General features: G+C 43.1%; 1 protein-coding gene across 4 annotated transcripts in view; it reads right to left on the bottom strand.

The window, feature by feature from the left end:
* TBC1D12 (TBC1 domain family member 12) overlaps positions 1 to 15,722 on the bottom strand; it is a 45,256-nt gene extending 29,534 nt beyond the window's left edge. For 2 of the 4 annotated variants that reach the window (XM_021288361.2, XM_021288363.2), the window contains exon 1: positions 15,649 to 15,722. In XM_021288361.2, coding sequence (XP_021144036.1) covers positions 15,649 to 15,707 — 59 coding nt within the window. In that variant the 5' untranslated portion in view covers positions 15,708 to 15,722. Of the gene's footprint in view, positions 1 to 13,790; positions 14,861 to 15,648 lie in introns of those variants that run through there. The other 2 variants (XM_065067463.1, XM_065067464.1) reach the window with 1 other exon arrangement.
* Positions 15,723 to 16,442: the final 720 nt, after the last annotated feature.

The raw sequence follows: 16,442 nt of genomic DNA, 5'->3' as shown, positions 1-16,442 counted from the left end.
CAAATATAACATTAAAACAAACTGTCCAGAACATAGCCTCCAACAAAACAAATCTTGGTTGTTTCTTTATTCTTCTTTGGTGTACTGAAATAAGCAAAAGCTTATTTCACTTTTTATGAATGCACAAGTGAAAATATGCAATTTTACTTTTATTGAGTAGAAATTCATTGAAGTCTTTTTCTTGTGAAGGCAAAATGTTGGTCAGACATTATATCATGTCAGAATAAACCTCACATAGGAATTCTAATCCAAGAGAAATTAATGGGAGGTTTACAAATAAGCTTTACTGAAGATGGAAGGGCACTTTAATACATTGTTTTGGCAGCTAACAGTATCACATCTGATGTGTTGTTGACAACAGTAAGACCTTATAAAAGCACCGTTAAGGAACAGCATCTGTGAAAGCTGACCAGTTGCATTCACTGAACTGCAGGAAGTGTACCAGATTTGATATATTTGTTGCTGCTTAGAATATTCATGAGTTTCACTGATCCCAGGAAAAGTCATCTATTGAAATGGACTGAAGAGTCAGTGGCATTTTGGTACAGAATCTCAAAATCCATCTGAAAACATCACATTTCCTTAAAAAGAAGCCTACACTTTAGAACTGAATAATGCTTTCTGTTGAAAGGACAAGTATTAAATTAGTTCACTGAATTCAGCTTTGGTTTACAAAAGCCCAGTGGAAAACTTGTAAGTTTTTTTCCCTGCTAGTTTTATATAACTACACTGGAACACATATTAACATTCTCAGTGACACTCAAAAACGTTCCAGTGGGTGCACTGAAGAGCCTGAAAAGTAACTGAAGCAAGACAGACTACAAAGCTGTTACTGGCACATACCAAGACATCTATTCCTGACATTGTTTGGATTATTCTATACAAAAACCTATGGGCAACCTGAAGTTGCTTTCCTTCCCACTCCAAATTTTAAGTCAAAGGAGCCTGCCAGAAGAATCATCTCTGATGATTCAGAGTTCTGATGTTGTTGAGATATAGTCCAGCATTATTGGAAGCAAGCAACTTTATTTACTTCCCATTTTTTCCTAAAACTCCCATTTGAGTCCAGCATTCTTAGCAATAACACTTGGAAACTGCATCCACAAGCCTGTATCTGCCCTTAGTTGTGAGCTTTAAAACAAGATACTGACTCAGATTCTGAGATTATGACTCACCTCCCCACTACCCATAAAACCGTAACCTGTAGCCTTCAAAGCCATACATTCAGCAATGCTTGTGAGGTGTTTAGAAAACAAACACAGTTTAGAAATATGTGAAGTGCAACAAAGTTGCAAAATGGCAAGCTAAAATGTAGTCCTGGCGTGTAGGGCTTAGCCTGCATTATTAAAGCACTTTTATGGTGACTGCCTTGAAAGCCATTCTAACTGTTTAGTCAGTGAATCAAGTAATGCACCTTCAATCAGGTTTGTAAAAGGCACAGCAAACTCAGAGGTAATTAGTCAGCCAAAGCAGGAAGCTGTCCTAATAAGGATTTACCTCCTCCACATTGAAGAAAAATCACAACATTGTTCTACTTATTAGGTGTTAAGAGAATCAAATCATTAGAACTCCACCTCCAGACCCAAGCTTCACCTGTTCTGCTGCTTTTAGTTCTCTATATACAAATTTCAAGTGCAGGGGAAGGTTGGATCTTATATGTGAGCTATTTAAGGTGAACATCAGTTCTGCACTATGAAAAGTGGCAAAAAATCAAGTGGTATCAACTACTGAAACCAGTATATGGTCTCAGAGGAAAGCATAAAACACAGGAACATCATTACTGTTACATCTGAGCAACAAAGCATGCTTCCTCTTTATGATTCACTTTCATATACAAATACATCTAATTCAAAATGCTGCACCATGTTAGACAACAACCAACTGTGGGCATCCCCAGAAAACAATCCTTGCAAAACTTGATGCACGGCACCAAACAATTTTTTTTCCAAATAAAATATTCAGAATTCAGGGTTATCTTAGAAATAAATGTGTTTCAATCCTGATGCTGAAAGCTAGAATACTATAATCTATTTCCTTTGCAAAGCAACTTTGACCTTGCTCAAAATGTTTACTCACTAATCCACAAATAAAATAGCTCCTACAAGTGACCTTCCTGTTAAAACATTTTTCTGACCTTTTTTACACACATAACAGTCTGGTTTACAGTAATTTTCAATCAACAATCATTTCTTGTCATTGCATCTACCTGTCAAGATCTCTGATAACAGGGAAGCACTGAGAAAACAAGCTTTGAAAGCCAGAAGAACTGATAAAGAAAGTGATGGCTGATTATATTTTCCTTTTTCTTAAGCATCTAGTTCCTGTTGTTACACACTGCATCAGACAACTGCCTCATGTTGAATCCAGTGAAGCAAGACACAAACAGGAAGGAATCAGCAGCACATCAAGACTATCCTCACTTTATCCTATTTAACTTTTCCTCCCAGAATCACACAGGCTTAGAGGGGGAATCCAGCATCGAATTAAAACTGTAAATGAGCACCAAGCTGGACAAGAAAAAAAGTTTCCTGTTTGGTTGTTTTAAATATAATTACAAAAATCCAGTTAAAAAAACTGGAAGTTGCATTTCTCTGCAATAATTAAATCACATTAAAAATCCACAGATTCCAAGAAAACCTCGGCATTTGTAAAATAAATACAAAATAATAAAACTCATTAAAAACTGCATATGTATTATGATACAATTTACTTTGCATCACCACAAAGAATAGAGTTCTGCTTGTGAAAAACACTCTGTTCTTGCTCCATCCCTATGCTAATTTTAAAATAAGCTTCCTAGGCATAAAAAACAAGTTTATGGTTGAAATCTGAATGAGCCAAAAGACAAACTGATAAGGAAACTACTTATGGATCTAACAATCTTTATCCAGAGAGCTGTATCACTGAGGAGTTAGAAAACATATGTCCAGAAATTGTTAGAGATGCATTTTAACTGGAATAGCATTAAAATCAGTCATTTAGGCCTAAAGTCATGCCTTCAGAACAGTATGCACAAATTCTGAAGACCCCTGCAAGTCTGTAATTCCATATTCCTACATGACTGAAACTGAGCACATAGCAAGAATTTTAACATTCACACTGGCATGTTTTTGCCATGTGTAAAACACAAGAGCTGCTTAAGAACACAACAGAATTCTTCTTCATACTCAAGACTTGTCCATTCTGTTAAGGTCTTACATGCAACGACTTGGAAGTAACACCAGAAAAACATTGCTTGATTACAGACAAGTAGCTCCTCTTAAACAAGACTTTTCAATAATTTACATACTGAAACAAGCGTATTTATGAAAGTGTCGAAAAAAATACAATGCATGTTCAAAGTGCACACAATAATTATTTCTTAGACCACTGGATAGGGTTATTTTAGATTTGAATTACATGACATTGTCAAGGAGCTGTTTGCTCACTTTCACATGCTCAGAAGTGTTTTCTCACGTTATTAGTTATGGCTGGAAAAGTGACATGAACATTAAAATATTAAGAGCAAATACCCCTACTTTAGAAATACACTTTTCAACTCATCCTTTACTCTCACATTTCAACCTTAAGATACAAGCATTTTCCAGTTTAAAATCCATAACACATAGATCTAGAACAAAACACTAATAAATTTAGAATTTATTACACATGCTATATTTTTATTTTCAATAACTTAGAACAACATCAGCCCATTTTGATTCCATACATTTATACAGTTGCTCTGGGCACAAGTTTCCAAGCTCTGTCCTCTTTCACCACCTTGCTGCAAGGAACAACTACACACCAGCTGAAGTCCTGTTCCCCCGGACACAGATCTACATATTACAGGATGTTTCACATTTCAGGACTTCATGGCAGTACAAAGATCTCTTCTTTCTCTCCACACCAAGGCAAGCCAGAGACTATCCCAAACCACCCTTCTTCAAAGGAATTTCAATGTTTGCATCTGTAATACTCTAGAAATATAGTCTTAAGTGCTACACAAGCAAGTTTTCAGTTTTCCTCTCCTCTCCCAAAAAAATTAAAATAAGGAAACAAAAAAAAACCCAAACTAGTAGAAGGCCCATCTTCAGCAAGACCAAGCTTGCAGTATTTTTTAATGAAGCTCTGACATTTCCATTGGTATTACTGGTTAACTAAAGCCTCACCTATAATACAATTAGGTATACCTGAAATCTAATGAACCATCAAGGAGTAGCTACTAAGGATTGAGGGGTAGGCAAGAAGGAGGTTTCTGGCCTCTTAAGAGGGAAAGATTAACAGTTGATACCAGTCCCAAAGTGGCTTTACAAACTCTGCTGCAGAACAGTTCTACTACAGGTACAAAAACACTTGAGAAGTTTTAACAGTTGAAACCATTTAGCAGTATCACAGAACACTCAGTACACAGCACTTTCTGGCAAACAGTATTTTAACAGTCTAAAAAATACTTCTAACAAAAATCTGTTGCACAAGTCAATTTTACAAACGTGCTCAAGCATGCCAAAACACACATGAACAAGCAGACATATGCCAAGGTGACAGACGTGGTTAAATTTCAAAATGCTTAAGTAAGCACTTTTCAGAGTGAACTAGCAAAACAGAGCCCTATGTCAAACTATTTTATCATCTTCATATCTAATCTGGTAGTTCAGCAGCTATTTTGATGCTACACCAAACATTTAACAATAACCAAATGTCACTTGTCCACAGAACCTAAACCAAAATCCTAGATCACAGCTGCAAGAAGTGGAGAATTTCTACCAGTTGACTACAGATGTTCTGCTATTTCTTTCATGGCTAGGTGTATCTACTCCAGCAAAGCCACATCTGCTTAACCAGCAATATACTCTGAGCAAAAAAACACTACAGGAGTAAGACCCCTTCCCTCCCACACACACACAACGGCTAAGCTATTTCAGCTCCACTAAAGGGGAAGCCCGTTTCTCTTCCTTGCAGCAGTCATGTCCTACAGCCCCTTTTTCTGCATCAATTCCCAAGACTCTCTATACCTTGCAAGTCAATTCAATTCACTAATCCCACAGAAAACCATCCACATTTTTTCACTCCGGAGCTTAACGAGCTATAGCAGCTCATAGAGGATCAAATAAATACCAGAAGCAGGGAAGAGACATTCCCTTTGTTTCCTGACAACAACAAATTTTTCAATCACCTTAACAAGATTTCTCACAAAAGAACAACATACTGAAGCAAACTACCTAAAACTGTTCTAGTAGAAACTCACTTTCAGTTAAGGCAAAAGTCTCACACTTTATCAGGGCAGTCATCTGTGTAGTCCGAATGTTCCTACACGAGACACATTTTCAAGACAAAGGTGAAAGATTTTCAGCCTTTGATACCACTACAAGTCTGTGAACTGTAAGTTCAAACACAGGGCAGAGTTTTATTTTTAAGACTGTCCCAAGAGCAGCAATGCTTACTGCTCCAAACAGCCTGGTTAAACCTCATTTACTATTTTTCCCTTCTGCTCCCAGAGTGCCTGTCAACTACTTGATTGTGTAATGTAGTACTACAAAATACTACACTACTAGTTTTGTAGCCACTTAGTGTATCTGGTTTATGCTGTGGTTAGCAATTCACAATAGATTTTATGTCACTCCTTCAGTGATAAATTGCAGAAATACTACAAAATTCAATAATCCATTTTTGATGTGTTAGACAGATGACATTAATATGCAAGAGCCTGATTCTTTCCAGTTTTGCCTGATGACGTTGTGTTTTACGAAGCAAGGAAGAGACTCCCCAGTCTATCACTCAGCTGCCCTCAGAATTTGAGGAACAGCAAGCAACTTGCAAAATACCTAAAGTTTACAACAACAAGCAGCTAGAATCATAAAATGATTTAGGTTGGAAAACACCTTTCAGATCAAGTCCAACTGTAAACCTAACACTGCCAAGCCACCACTAAACTATGTCCCTAAGCACTACATCTACACGTCTTTTAAACGTTTTGAGGGACGGCAACTCAACCACAACAGGCAACACAGCCCATTTCAATGCCTGACAACCCTTCTGCGAAGAAATTTTTCATAATATCCAATCTAAACCTGCCCTGGTACAACTTGAGTCCATCTCCTCTGTCCTATCACTTGTTACCTGTGAGAAAGAGACCCACATCCACCTCATTACAACCTCTTTTCAGGTAGTTGGAGAGAGTAGTAAGGTCTCCCCTCAGCCTCCCTTTCTCCAGACTGAACAACCCCAGTTCCCTCAGCCACCCACAACAGAGATACTTTGTGCTCTGGAATCTCCACTGCTTCCCAATCCACAGCTACAAACCCCTCCAATGCCTTTGGTAATTCACAGTTTGTTTGGGTTCTGTTGGTTGGTTGGGTTTTTTTTAAAGCATTCTGGCATCCAGCACACAAACAGCTTCATTATTACCCAGCAGCAAGAAAGACAAGATCCTACATTAATGGATGCATTAAGCAACTGAAGCGATACAGACAGGACTGAGCTTTGTGGGGTCTGAGACCTGGCCAGGGCCAACCTTCCTCTGCTGCAGAACACTGAGGAACTGGCATCAACAACTCTGTTTGCTGTTCTTGAAGCATATGTAAGATGCGTGAAGTACAATCACCATTGTCCCACTGCATCTTCCTCAGCACACCAAACCAGACCTCAGTGACTGGGGCGGCAGCAGCAGCAGCAAGCCTGGGCTTCATTTGCTACAGCAGAGGCAGAAGGGTTAAAGATGTTCTATTGCTTTCCATATCTCTGGTGTCTTTTCTCCCTCTAGACAATCACTTAGTTTGTTTCTACAGCTGGCCTTCAGGACATTTGTTTAGATCAACAGAACTGCCCTAGGCAAGGGGAGCCAACAAGGCAGCTTTTATTATACTGCCTGATCCAGAAAGACTGTTTCACTTCAAGAGTACATTAAATAAAAGTTCCCAATGTAACGACAAAAACAGAACACCATTTCTTCTTAATAAAGGAGTACCTTGGACAAGGATGGAGAAAAATCACAAAGAGCTTGCTCCCATAGGCTACAGGTGCTATTCTCAATGGGGAGTAATGGAATTTTCAGGAACACCAGTCTGAATGTTCGGCTCTCAGAAGTTCTGGAAGAATAAACTCATCTATGACCATCAAAACCAGCTTTCTACTCATTCAGATCATAAGTTCACCCACAACACATCCATCCACCTCTCACACTGCTACCCCCAATGCTGGGCCAGAAGCAATATGCTCTGCAGGTGGTTTGCACAGCTGACTGGTTACTCCAAATACAGAGGCAAATTAGCAGGGTCTCTCTTTTGCAGGTTCTTCTTATGCCCAGCCTTAATTCAAAAACCTGCAGGATTTCTATGTTTGAGTCCTCTCAGTCTCAGAGAAATGTGACTGAACCTGGCTAACAGGCTGCAGTACCAGAGAGATGAGGCAGTAGCTGCCTAAACTGCAGCTCCTTAGAAAGCAATACTAAAAAGGCTGAGAAGCACAGTACTGTCTGAGGCTGAGAAGCTTAAAGCAGTGTCTACCATCCAGTCTAACAAACCTAGTCCTTTCCCAGCTGAACAAACAACAACATCAAGAAGAGATAAAAAAAGGACAGGCTTTATATCATAAACATCTCAGCAGTTCCCAGGAACTCAAGAGAGGAATGATTTTTGCATCCATGTAAATGAAATGTGACCAAAATCCTTAAAATCCTCTTTTATTCTTAAACAATCAAGGCAAAATGGCCTAATGAATAATTGAACAGTCAGAAAAGCAAAAGCATAAAAGTATCATTTTCTTAGAGGCCAGCTGTGATTAAAGCGACCTCCTTTGGTTGTTCTTTTCCATGTAAAACATTCTCCTTTTAGTCACAAACTGTTCAGAAGAGAGGTCCCATTCATTTTGTCACACTATGCTCAATATATTGAGCCTTTAAGAAATTCTGTGGCATAAAATAAGCAGAAGAGACCATGGAATGAAAAAGGCCTTCTGTGAAACTAAGCAGGGAAGAAGATAATTTCAGGTTAAGTTTAAATACCTCTATACAACACTCCTTAGCAAAAAAAGCTACAACTCCAACAGTTTTGTGCACACTGAACAGTAATTTCAGCTGTTTGGCTTGGAAAAAAAAACAAACAAAACAAAACACTAAAAAAACCCACACAAATCCCCTTCCCCCCAAAAAAAACAAACAAACAACCACCAACCTACAGCATTAGTTTAAGGAAAACTCACTTCAATAAAAATCCTATTAGGATTATTAGACTCCCAGTGCAAATATCTGTACCAACGTCTACCAAGGAGAAAAGATAAATTTCTAATAACACACTGGGTAGTTGAAGTTGATGAAGATTATACACATGGCTGTACAGTCTTAGAAATCACATCTATTCAGTCGGGTGTGATGTTTTGGTTTTTTTCTTGGGAGGAGAGGGCAGGAAATGGGCTGCAGACAGAAGCTGGAGCAACCTGATACCTATCTAGAATTAAATCAGCATACGATTCTTCCGCTTGCACCCCGAAATCTAACTTTGATTTACTAATCAACAGACATTCTAGCCAAAATATCATGGGCACCATGGATGCACAGCATCCTACTTATGGTGAAACACCCATTGCTAATGTTTTTTCAGAAACACAAAACTCTTTAAAGTCTATACATCAAGAAACTTTCTCAAACAGCCATTTTTAACTCATAGACCTTGAGGACTTGCTCATTTTCATAAGCTGCTTGGAACTGGTTCACTAACAATAACAAGGCTGCTGTCATACAGATTCAGTTTTCGCAAGTGCAGATCCCACTGTAGAAACTTTACATGTGCCCAGTATTTCCTTGACCTTTTTATGAATAACAGTTTTCTATAATTTGGGTAAAATTTTCCATGTACACAGTTATTAAAATTTGGGAGCCAAAATAAAAAGTGCTGAGCTTTTATCTTCAAAGTTTGCTACAGTTTGTTTTGCTTAGGAGATTACCCTTACTTCAGTTGCCATTATATTTGTTATTCATATGACTGAAAGCCAGAAACTGGTAAACGTGTCAATACAACTTCATAAAATCATTCTTAGCAAACAGTGAATGAAGAATCCACAGAAAAGCTTCTCATTTTGACAAAATGAATGCTTTTTCCTATTTATATCAAGTTAATTATGCCTTTGAGGAAAAAGGAATACTGTTTGAAGTTAGTCACAGATTTAGGTCCAGGTGCTCTTGCCAAATTTCTCCAGTCAGCTTTAATTAAAATCAATCATAGGTATCTGCTTGTTCACTTAAGTTACAAGATTGCTTAGAGAAAGTAAAAAAAGTAGGTCGGACAAAGAGTGAAGGGTGTTCTCAAAACTTCTAGGGGAAGCTTTGTTATATTCCCTTAGCTCTTCTCTTCCAATTATCTTTCCAATATATTACCAGGATATTTCCTTGACATGTTAGAAGCACTCTGTAGCTTTTTTTTTTTCCCTTCTTATCTGGGAAAAACAACCCCAAAAACAAGCACACAAAGTCTTTCAGGTTGTCAGCAATATGGCCAAGGCATAGGCAACAGAGAAATATAAATGAAGCATTGTGAAGTGCCCCCAATATGTTCTTTGACCTTTACACAAACAGGAGATCTAGAATATCTATCAGAACTAGGATGGCTCATACCCCACCTGACTCTCTTTTTTGACCAAAAGCCCACAAAACAGATTTATTCTTCATAGAGGCACTGTACATACCCTGAAATTTCATGCTGATTTATGAAACAGAAGAGCTCTGGAAAAAGAAAAAAAAAAAATAACAACACACACAAAAAACCACCACACAACCACGTTGACTCTGGTATTAAACACTGACGAGATGCAACTGTAGACTAGGTACATGCCTATATAGCTCAAAGAGCTTCGACTGCTACTTAGAAATTTAAACTACAGCTCTACAGACATTACTAGTACACAGGTAACCATACTCAGGGAGGTAAACCTCTTCACAACTCTCTGCAGTCTCTGTCAAGGACATTAGTAGGAGCACAAAGATTAGCAGAGCTCTAACTACCCATTTACTGAAATCACAGAACTGTGTTTACAAAGAGGGAAAAAAAGATGCCGACTTCAGAGATTACACAGTTCTTTGCTCCTACATACACTGACTTCCTTCAACTTCCAATCATCTCCACAAGTGAAGATTTTTCAAAACTTCTGGACAATAAGCACAACCACTCTGACTGAGGAAGGAAAGATGAGACTAAAGACAGTTTTTGTAAGCATAAGCGTGCTAACTACCATCCATGTGTCCAACACCTTACACCTATAGGTCTTTAGGATGTGCTGTGATCTACACTAAGTGGTGGTTATGAATTAAGCTCTTTGCTATTTTATCAGTAAAACTTGTTAGATGAATTCTGGAAAACAAGTACTTGGGAAAATGCTGCTTTACTACAACAGTGTAAGTCTCACTGCTGTTGTCACCAGTAAACTTTGAATCCAGGAATGAGAAACTTTGCTAACTACAAGATATGTGCATTTATCTAGTTAAATACACAATCCAGAAAGGAACAACACCTTCATAAGTTTAGTACATACGTGTAGGACTATGAAATATAATCTTTATAAGACGTTCAGAATCACCATGGCTTTATCTCAGTCCCACAATACTCACTGCTGCTGGGCCTTTTTGGTTTACTGTTCTGCTCTATATGTTCTGCTTTGGGGGATAAAGTATACTGCAATCAAGGTAATCACCAGAGCTTTAACTCAACCATCCACACAACATTCCCGCTCACTGAACCATTCTGTACCCCATAACAATCTACTGGGGCTACCCAAAAGTGATCCAATAACCCAAGAACAGAGCATTACCCTTGTAAACTGCTACATAAGACCATAAACCACAAGAACAGTGCCTATATATGACCATATTATGAATCATACACAGGAGTACAAAGCAGTGACAGGTGACTTTCAAGAAGCCACTTAATGCTCTGACCGTAACAGTAGCTCAGTGGAGACAAGTGACCATAGTCATGCAATTTTCCTTGCCACAGCACTCTACTTCACATACCTCTGATTTACTTGAGACATCCCACTTCACATGCTGAGAGAAACAAAGAGAGCACAGCAAAAATTATTATTTTTCAGTTTAAAGTTGTTTGCATTGATTTGACAGGTTTATTAATTTGGCGCAAACACAACTTAAGAGCCCAGGGCCAAATACTACATCTAATACTTACCTAAAGAAAAAAGCTTTGATCACTGATGGAAACATTCCCATTATTGCTGACAATCTCAAGGGCACAGCAACTCTCCCTGTTACAGAGCTCAGGTAAGATGCCACTGTTGACAGCTGCTCACTTTTTCCCTTATCTCACCTCATGAGTTTCTCCTCTGGTTCAGTGAAATTAACACAGACAATTAACATGGATGATTTCAAGGAACTGCAAAGCAGGCCAGGCTGAAAACTGAAGGGGTGGAAATAAGCAGCTGGAAACAGCAGCCTCCTAACCCAGATCTGCCACAACCAACCAGTTTGACTGATTGGGCAATGACAACAACGAAGCTCTCACACTGAAGGCAGTAGGACTTCCCCCTTGGCTTCTCTCAGACTTTAAACAGCGAGAAACGTCCACCTTGTAAAGAATTTCCATGTGATTATGACTACTAGAAAAAACAGTGGAAGCTAACAAATTTTAGAGTTTGTAACCTAGACCAAGAGCATTACAAGTGCAAAACAGCCTGTAAGATGCTCCAGAGTGCTGAACTACCCGCACAATGTGGGAGCAGATACATGTGCCAACAAAACACAAACAAGTAGTTCTATCTTAGCGAGTACTTTTCATAGGACACAGTCACCCAGTACAAATTAAGTCTTGGGAAGTAACATAATTTATGGCTCTGTGCTCATCCAAAAATACAACCAATCATCTGCTGAGAGGTTTCACAAGGGGGTAGAGTTGCTATCAACATTCAATCACAGGACAGTTTTTAACAATTTAAGTCCTCATTCCTGAGAGCCAAGATATCTTTCTAGGGTATCTTTCTAAGAACTGGAAGAAAGTCCACTCACAGTGGCAACTGTCAGTTTGAAACAACAAGAACTAACTACTCGAAAGAATTTATGACAAGCAAGTTTTATTACCACTTCTCTAAGCAATGGAGACTACAAACTCTACTGTTACTTTATCTAGAGACCAATCTATCAAGGAAGGTAAGTCTGGGTTTGGTTTTGTGGTTTTTTGTTTGTTTGGGTTTGTTTGTTGTGGGGTTTTTTCCTCTCTCCAGTCAGTAACAGTGTTTTTTATTAATAAATCTCATTTTGGCTGCTCAGATGAATTCAGCTGTAACTAAGACACTTTTATGAACGTATAAGCAGAGCTGAAGGTAAAGTCACTGAAGACAACATTGCTCACCAGGCCAAACACGCAAGAGGCACAGACAGCTGGGCCAGTCAAGGGCTATGAAACTGGCTCTCTGTCAAGTCCTTTTTTTCACTGAGGCATCAGCACTATACCTTTTGCCAGGATAGAAACAATTACATTTTTCCATGCATTATCCAAGCCTTCACTAGAAACAGCGAACATGAGTATATACTGACAAAAACTTCTACTGCACACCAAGTTCAGTATTTTCTATGAAGAAAATTCTGCAGAATTTCATTAACCTTTCATTCCAGGGCAATAACCAGCAAGTACCAATGTTACTGGTGAAAGTGTTCAAGTAATGAGACAAAGAGAAAGTAATCTACCCCAGTCCACACAACATGGGGGAAAGAAAAAAAAAAAAAAAAAAAGGTGTGAGGAGAAAGAACGCTAATAGGAAATACTGGGACTAGAGTGACATCTCTCAATCCATCCTTGAAAGAAAGTGGTGGCATCAAACTTACCTGCAACTGCCAGCATCCCTGGGCAGGAATCCATCTCTCCCTTTCCTGAGGGCAGAAAGAGCCTATTTCTCAGTTTTGGATCCTGCCTCAAGAGCAAATCTCCCCACCTTTATCAATTCTTTAGTTAATAGATGTAATCTTATTCTGTCTCCTCTAAACACTTAGAGACCCACCATGCTATTAGAGTGACTGTCACACAGTAACTATAATCCTGGGGTTTTGGAGAGCAAAAACTGTTAGAAATTTGGGAAATCCCTTCTCCAAACATAACAAAAGTAACACAGAGTATGCTATAAACTATTATAGTCAAGATGCCCCTCCTGTGTAGTATGTTAAAGAGCAAGTGATTCTACAGAGTCCCCAGGTAATGAAGCTGGATGCCCTAGAGTTTTTGGGTTTGTGCTAGAAACTTAACAGAGGCTCAATTAATTTGAGCACAAAGCCTAGCCCTTGAAGCACGCCACACCACACTTTGGAATAAACAAGTAAACTGTATCTACATTGTCAACAAGCAGCATAGGTTTTACAAGCCTTTGTTACTTCCATGACTCTATTACACTAAAATAGCTTCCAACACCAACAATTTTCACCTTATTCCTCAAAGACTTTAATCAGTACCACTGTGTTCATTCAGACAGCAAAACGCTCTGGCACAGAAAGCAGATTCCAGTTTGAAGCCCGGATAGTTTGTAGCAGCACAAGTGACTTTATCACCTTACGCTCGCTTCCAACCCAAAGCCTCTTTCTTGCTGCAGCAGTATTTACCTGGTGGCAAAAGCCCAGGGGGGCTGGACTGGCTCATCACCTGACCAGCAGTAAGACACTGCTGGCGCCGAGACACGTCGCTTCAGACAAGCCCGGCGCCCCGTGAGCCGGTCCAGCAGACCTTCACCCCAGCCGCCGGCGCACCCGGCCCGCCGCGCCCCGCGGGGCAACCCCCGCCCCAGGCTCAAGGCCGGGCACTGCCGGTACCGGCCCCGCCGCCGCACGCCTTTACCTGGTGAAGAACTCGGCAAAGCTGCTGCCGGCGCTGGCGATGCCCGCCCGCCGGGACCTCTCCGCCGGCTCCTGCGGCGGCGGCGGGGCCGCGGGCGCCGTCCCTCCGTGGGGCAGGTGCTCCGGGGCGCTGCGGCGGCGGCTCACCTCGTAGGTGTTGCGGGAGTTCAGGTTCACGTCCGTGAAGCCAAGGGGCGGCGGGGCCACAGCAGCGGGCTCCGTCCGGCCCCGGGAGGTCCGCACAATGGGGGCGGCCTGTGACCGGCTGCCGGCATCGTCCCCCGGGCCGAGGGGCGGCGGGGAGCTGCCGGCCGCCGTCCCCCCGCGCCGCTCCGCCTCGCTCCGCAACCGGCAGCTCCTCAGCGGCTCTTCCAAGGCGGTTCCCACGGGGACACCGCCGCCCCCCGGGCCGGGCGGGCAGGGGACGAAGCCCCCGTTCTGCAGTTTCGCTTCCTCCTCCCCCGGCTCCGGCTCATCCCGCCCCGGCTCGGCCCGTCCTGCCCGACGGGGGGGCGACGGCGGCGACTCCTCGGGCGGCGGCAGCAGCAGGAAGCCGACGTCCCCGTTGGTCATCCTGCCGCGGGGGCCCACGGCGTAGGCGGCTCCGTTGGCGGGCTTCTCCGGACAGCGCTTCCCACCCGCCGCGGCGGGGCCGAGCGCCGCCAGGTACCGCTGCAGCAGCCGCTCCTGCCCCGGCCCGTCGCTCCTCCGGCTCAAGCCCCGGCTCCCATCCCGCTCTCCGTCCTCCTCCTCCTCCGCCTCCTCCGCCGCCGCCTCCTGCCGGCCCGCGGGAAGCACGGCTGCGCTGCCCGGAGCTCCGGCATCGTCCGGCCCCACCATTTGCCGCCGCGGAGTCCCGGGGATGCCAGCGGCGCAGCGGGGCGGGGGCGCGGCCCCCCCGGCGCGGCGGGGGCCCAGGGGGGCGGGGCGCGCGCGTTCCTCCGCACCGGCGGCGCCGCTCAGCGCCTGGGAGCGCGGCCTCGGCGGGGGGCGGCAGGCCCGGCTCACGCAGGCGCGCGGCGCCGGCGGCGGCCCTTCCCCCCGGAAAGTCACCATAGAGAGGCAGGCCGGAGCAGCGCGCCCGCCCTCTCCGGCGCAGCCACATCCGGGACCATAGAGTTGCCAACTAGACAGGATCTTCCCCGGCAGAGAGGTGCTGCGGAGGCCGTTCCCCCGCAGCCCCGCTACCGTATTCCAGCTAAAGGCTCGCCTCGCGCAGCATCTACCGTATTCCGCCGGCTTGCCGCGCCCCCTCCGTCACGGGAAAGCACAGCCCAGCTGCCGGCATCTCCTCCCTCCCCTGAACCGAGCTGCCACCCATGCCTGCCCGCTCCTGGCGGGGTTACACAAATCTACAGGACCCTCCGGCTGCCCCAGCACCCCCGCAGGTTTCGGGCACGCCGCTTCCAGCCGCGCCGGGGGCCGGTAGCCGGGCAGGCGCGCCGCACAGCCGCGCCCCGCGGTCACCGCCCCCCGCGCACCCAGCAACCTGCCCGCGACACGGAGATAGAAACGGGATGAGCGCTTTGCAATCACGGCGTGAATCCTCTCCAGAGCAGCGATGGGGTTTCAAAACTCCTTAGGCTGACACTAAGAAGTGGGTGGAGGGCGTGTAGGAAGGCAGGTGCCAGCACACGTTTCCTACTGTACCTCTCAGAGGAAAACAAAGTCATTACAGCCCCCTCGGCGTAGTGAGGAAGCAAGACCAAAAGTCATAGACAAAAGAAATGGCAAAGGAGCAGCAGTAACAACACAGGCCCTATGCAAGGTCTAGCAGGCTGCCACTCATCCTGGGCAAGCACCAAAGGTAGCACCTCAACCCAACAGGTGCCTTTGGGATTCCTACCGTAAATACTCACAGCTGGTAACAAGGGAGGTACCGTTCTCTTGGAAATCCTTGGCCAGAAAAGTCCTCCATTTGGTCATTCCACCTTCAAAGGTCCTGCTGCATTGTGGAGGTCCTTGCTTTTAAAGGCAGGCAAGTGGGGCATGCCCAGAGAGAGAGGCCTCACCCACCACATGGAAATGGAGACGAAACAGCCATCTTCTTTTCGTGTTTTGCCTTTTTTTTTTTCTTCCTAAAAATTGTGGCCATTTTAGAAAGAAAGGTTTAAACTGAGGATCTTCATCCAAATAAAAAGTTGATCAATTTCATTGCCTTATGACTTCTTGTTAGGATTTTGCAACATAAAGCCTTCTGGGTTTTGCTTTAGTAAGAAATAAACAAAAACATGAAATTTGTGAATTTTTTTCCCCTCTTGTAATCAGAGGTACATCACTGGATGTTTTACATGTAACAAGCAAGTCTGATCTCACCCCTTTTTACTCGAGTAGAATCATAGAATCATTTAGGTTGGAAAAGACCTTTAAGACCATCAAGTTCAACCATAAGCCTAGTGCTGCCAAGTCCACCTCTAAACCACGTCCCTAAGCATCATGTCTACATGCCTTTTAAGTATCTCCAGGGATGGTGACTGAACCACTTCCCAGGGTAAGCATGCAGCATATTGCAGGTAAATACAAGAATCTGACAAAAATGTCTGGCTTGGATCTCAGATGCTGGAGAAGAAACAAATCTTGATTTGTTTTTTTTTCCTTGCATATCTTGATAGCAGGCATGCAGCCCCACCAAGCTACAGCTAGTTCAGATAAA

Source organism: Columba livia, chromosome 6 (assembly GCF_036013475.1).
Source record: "Columba livia isolate bColLiv1 breed racing homer chromosome 6, bColLiv1.pat.W.v2, whole genome shotgun sequence".
NCBI lineage: Eukaryota > Metazoa > Chordata > Aves > Columbiformes > Columbidae > Columba > Columba livia.
Note: the sequence above shows the minus strand (reverse complement) of the source record. Positions and strands in the feature narration are given on the sequence as shown.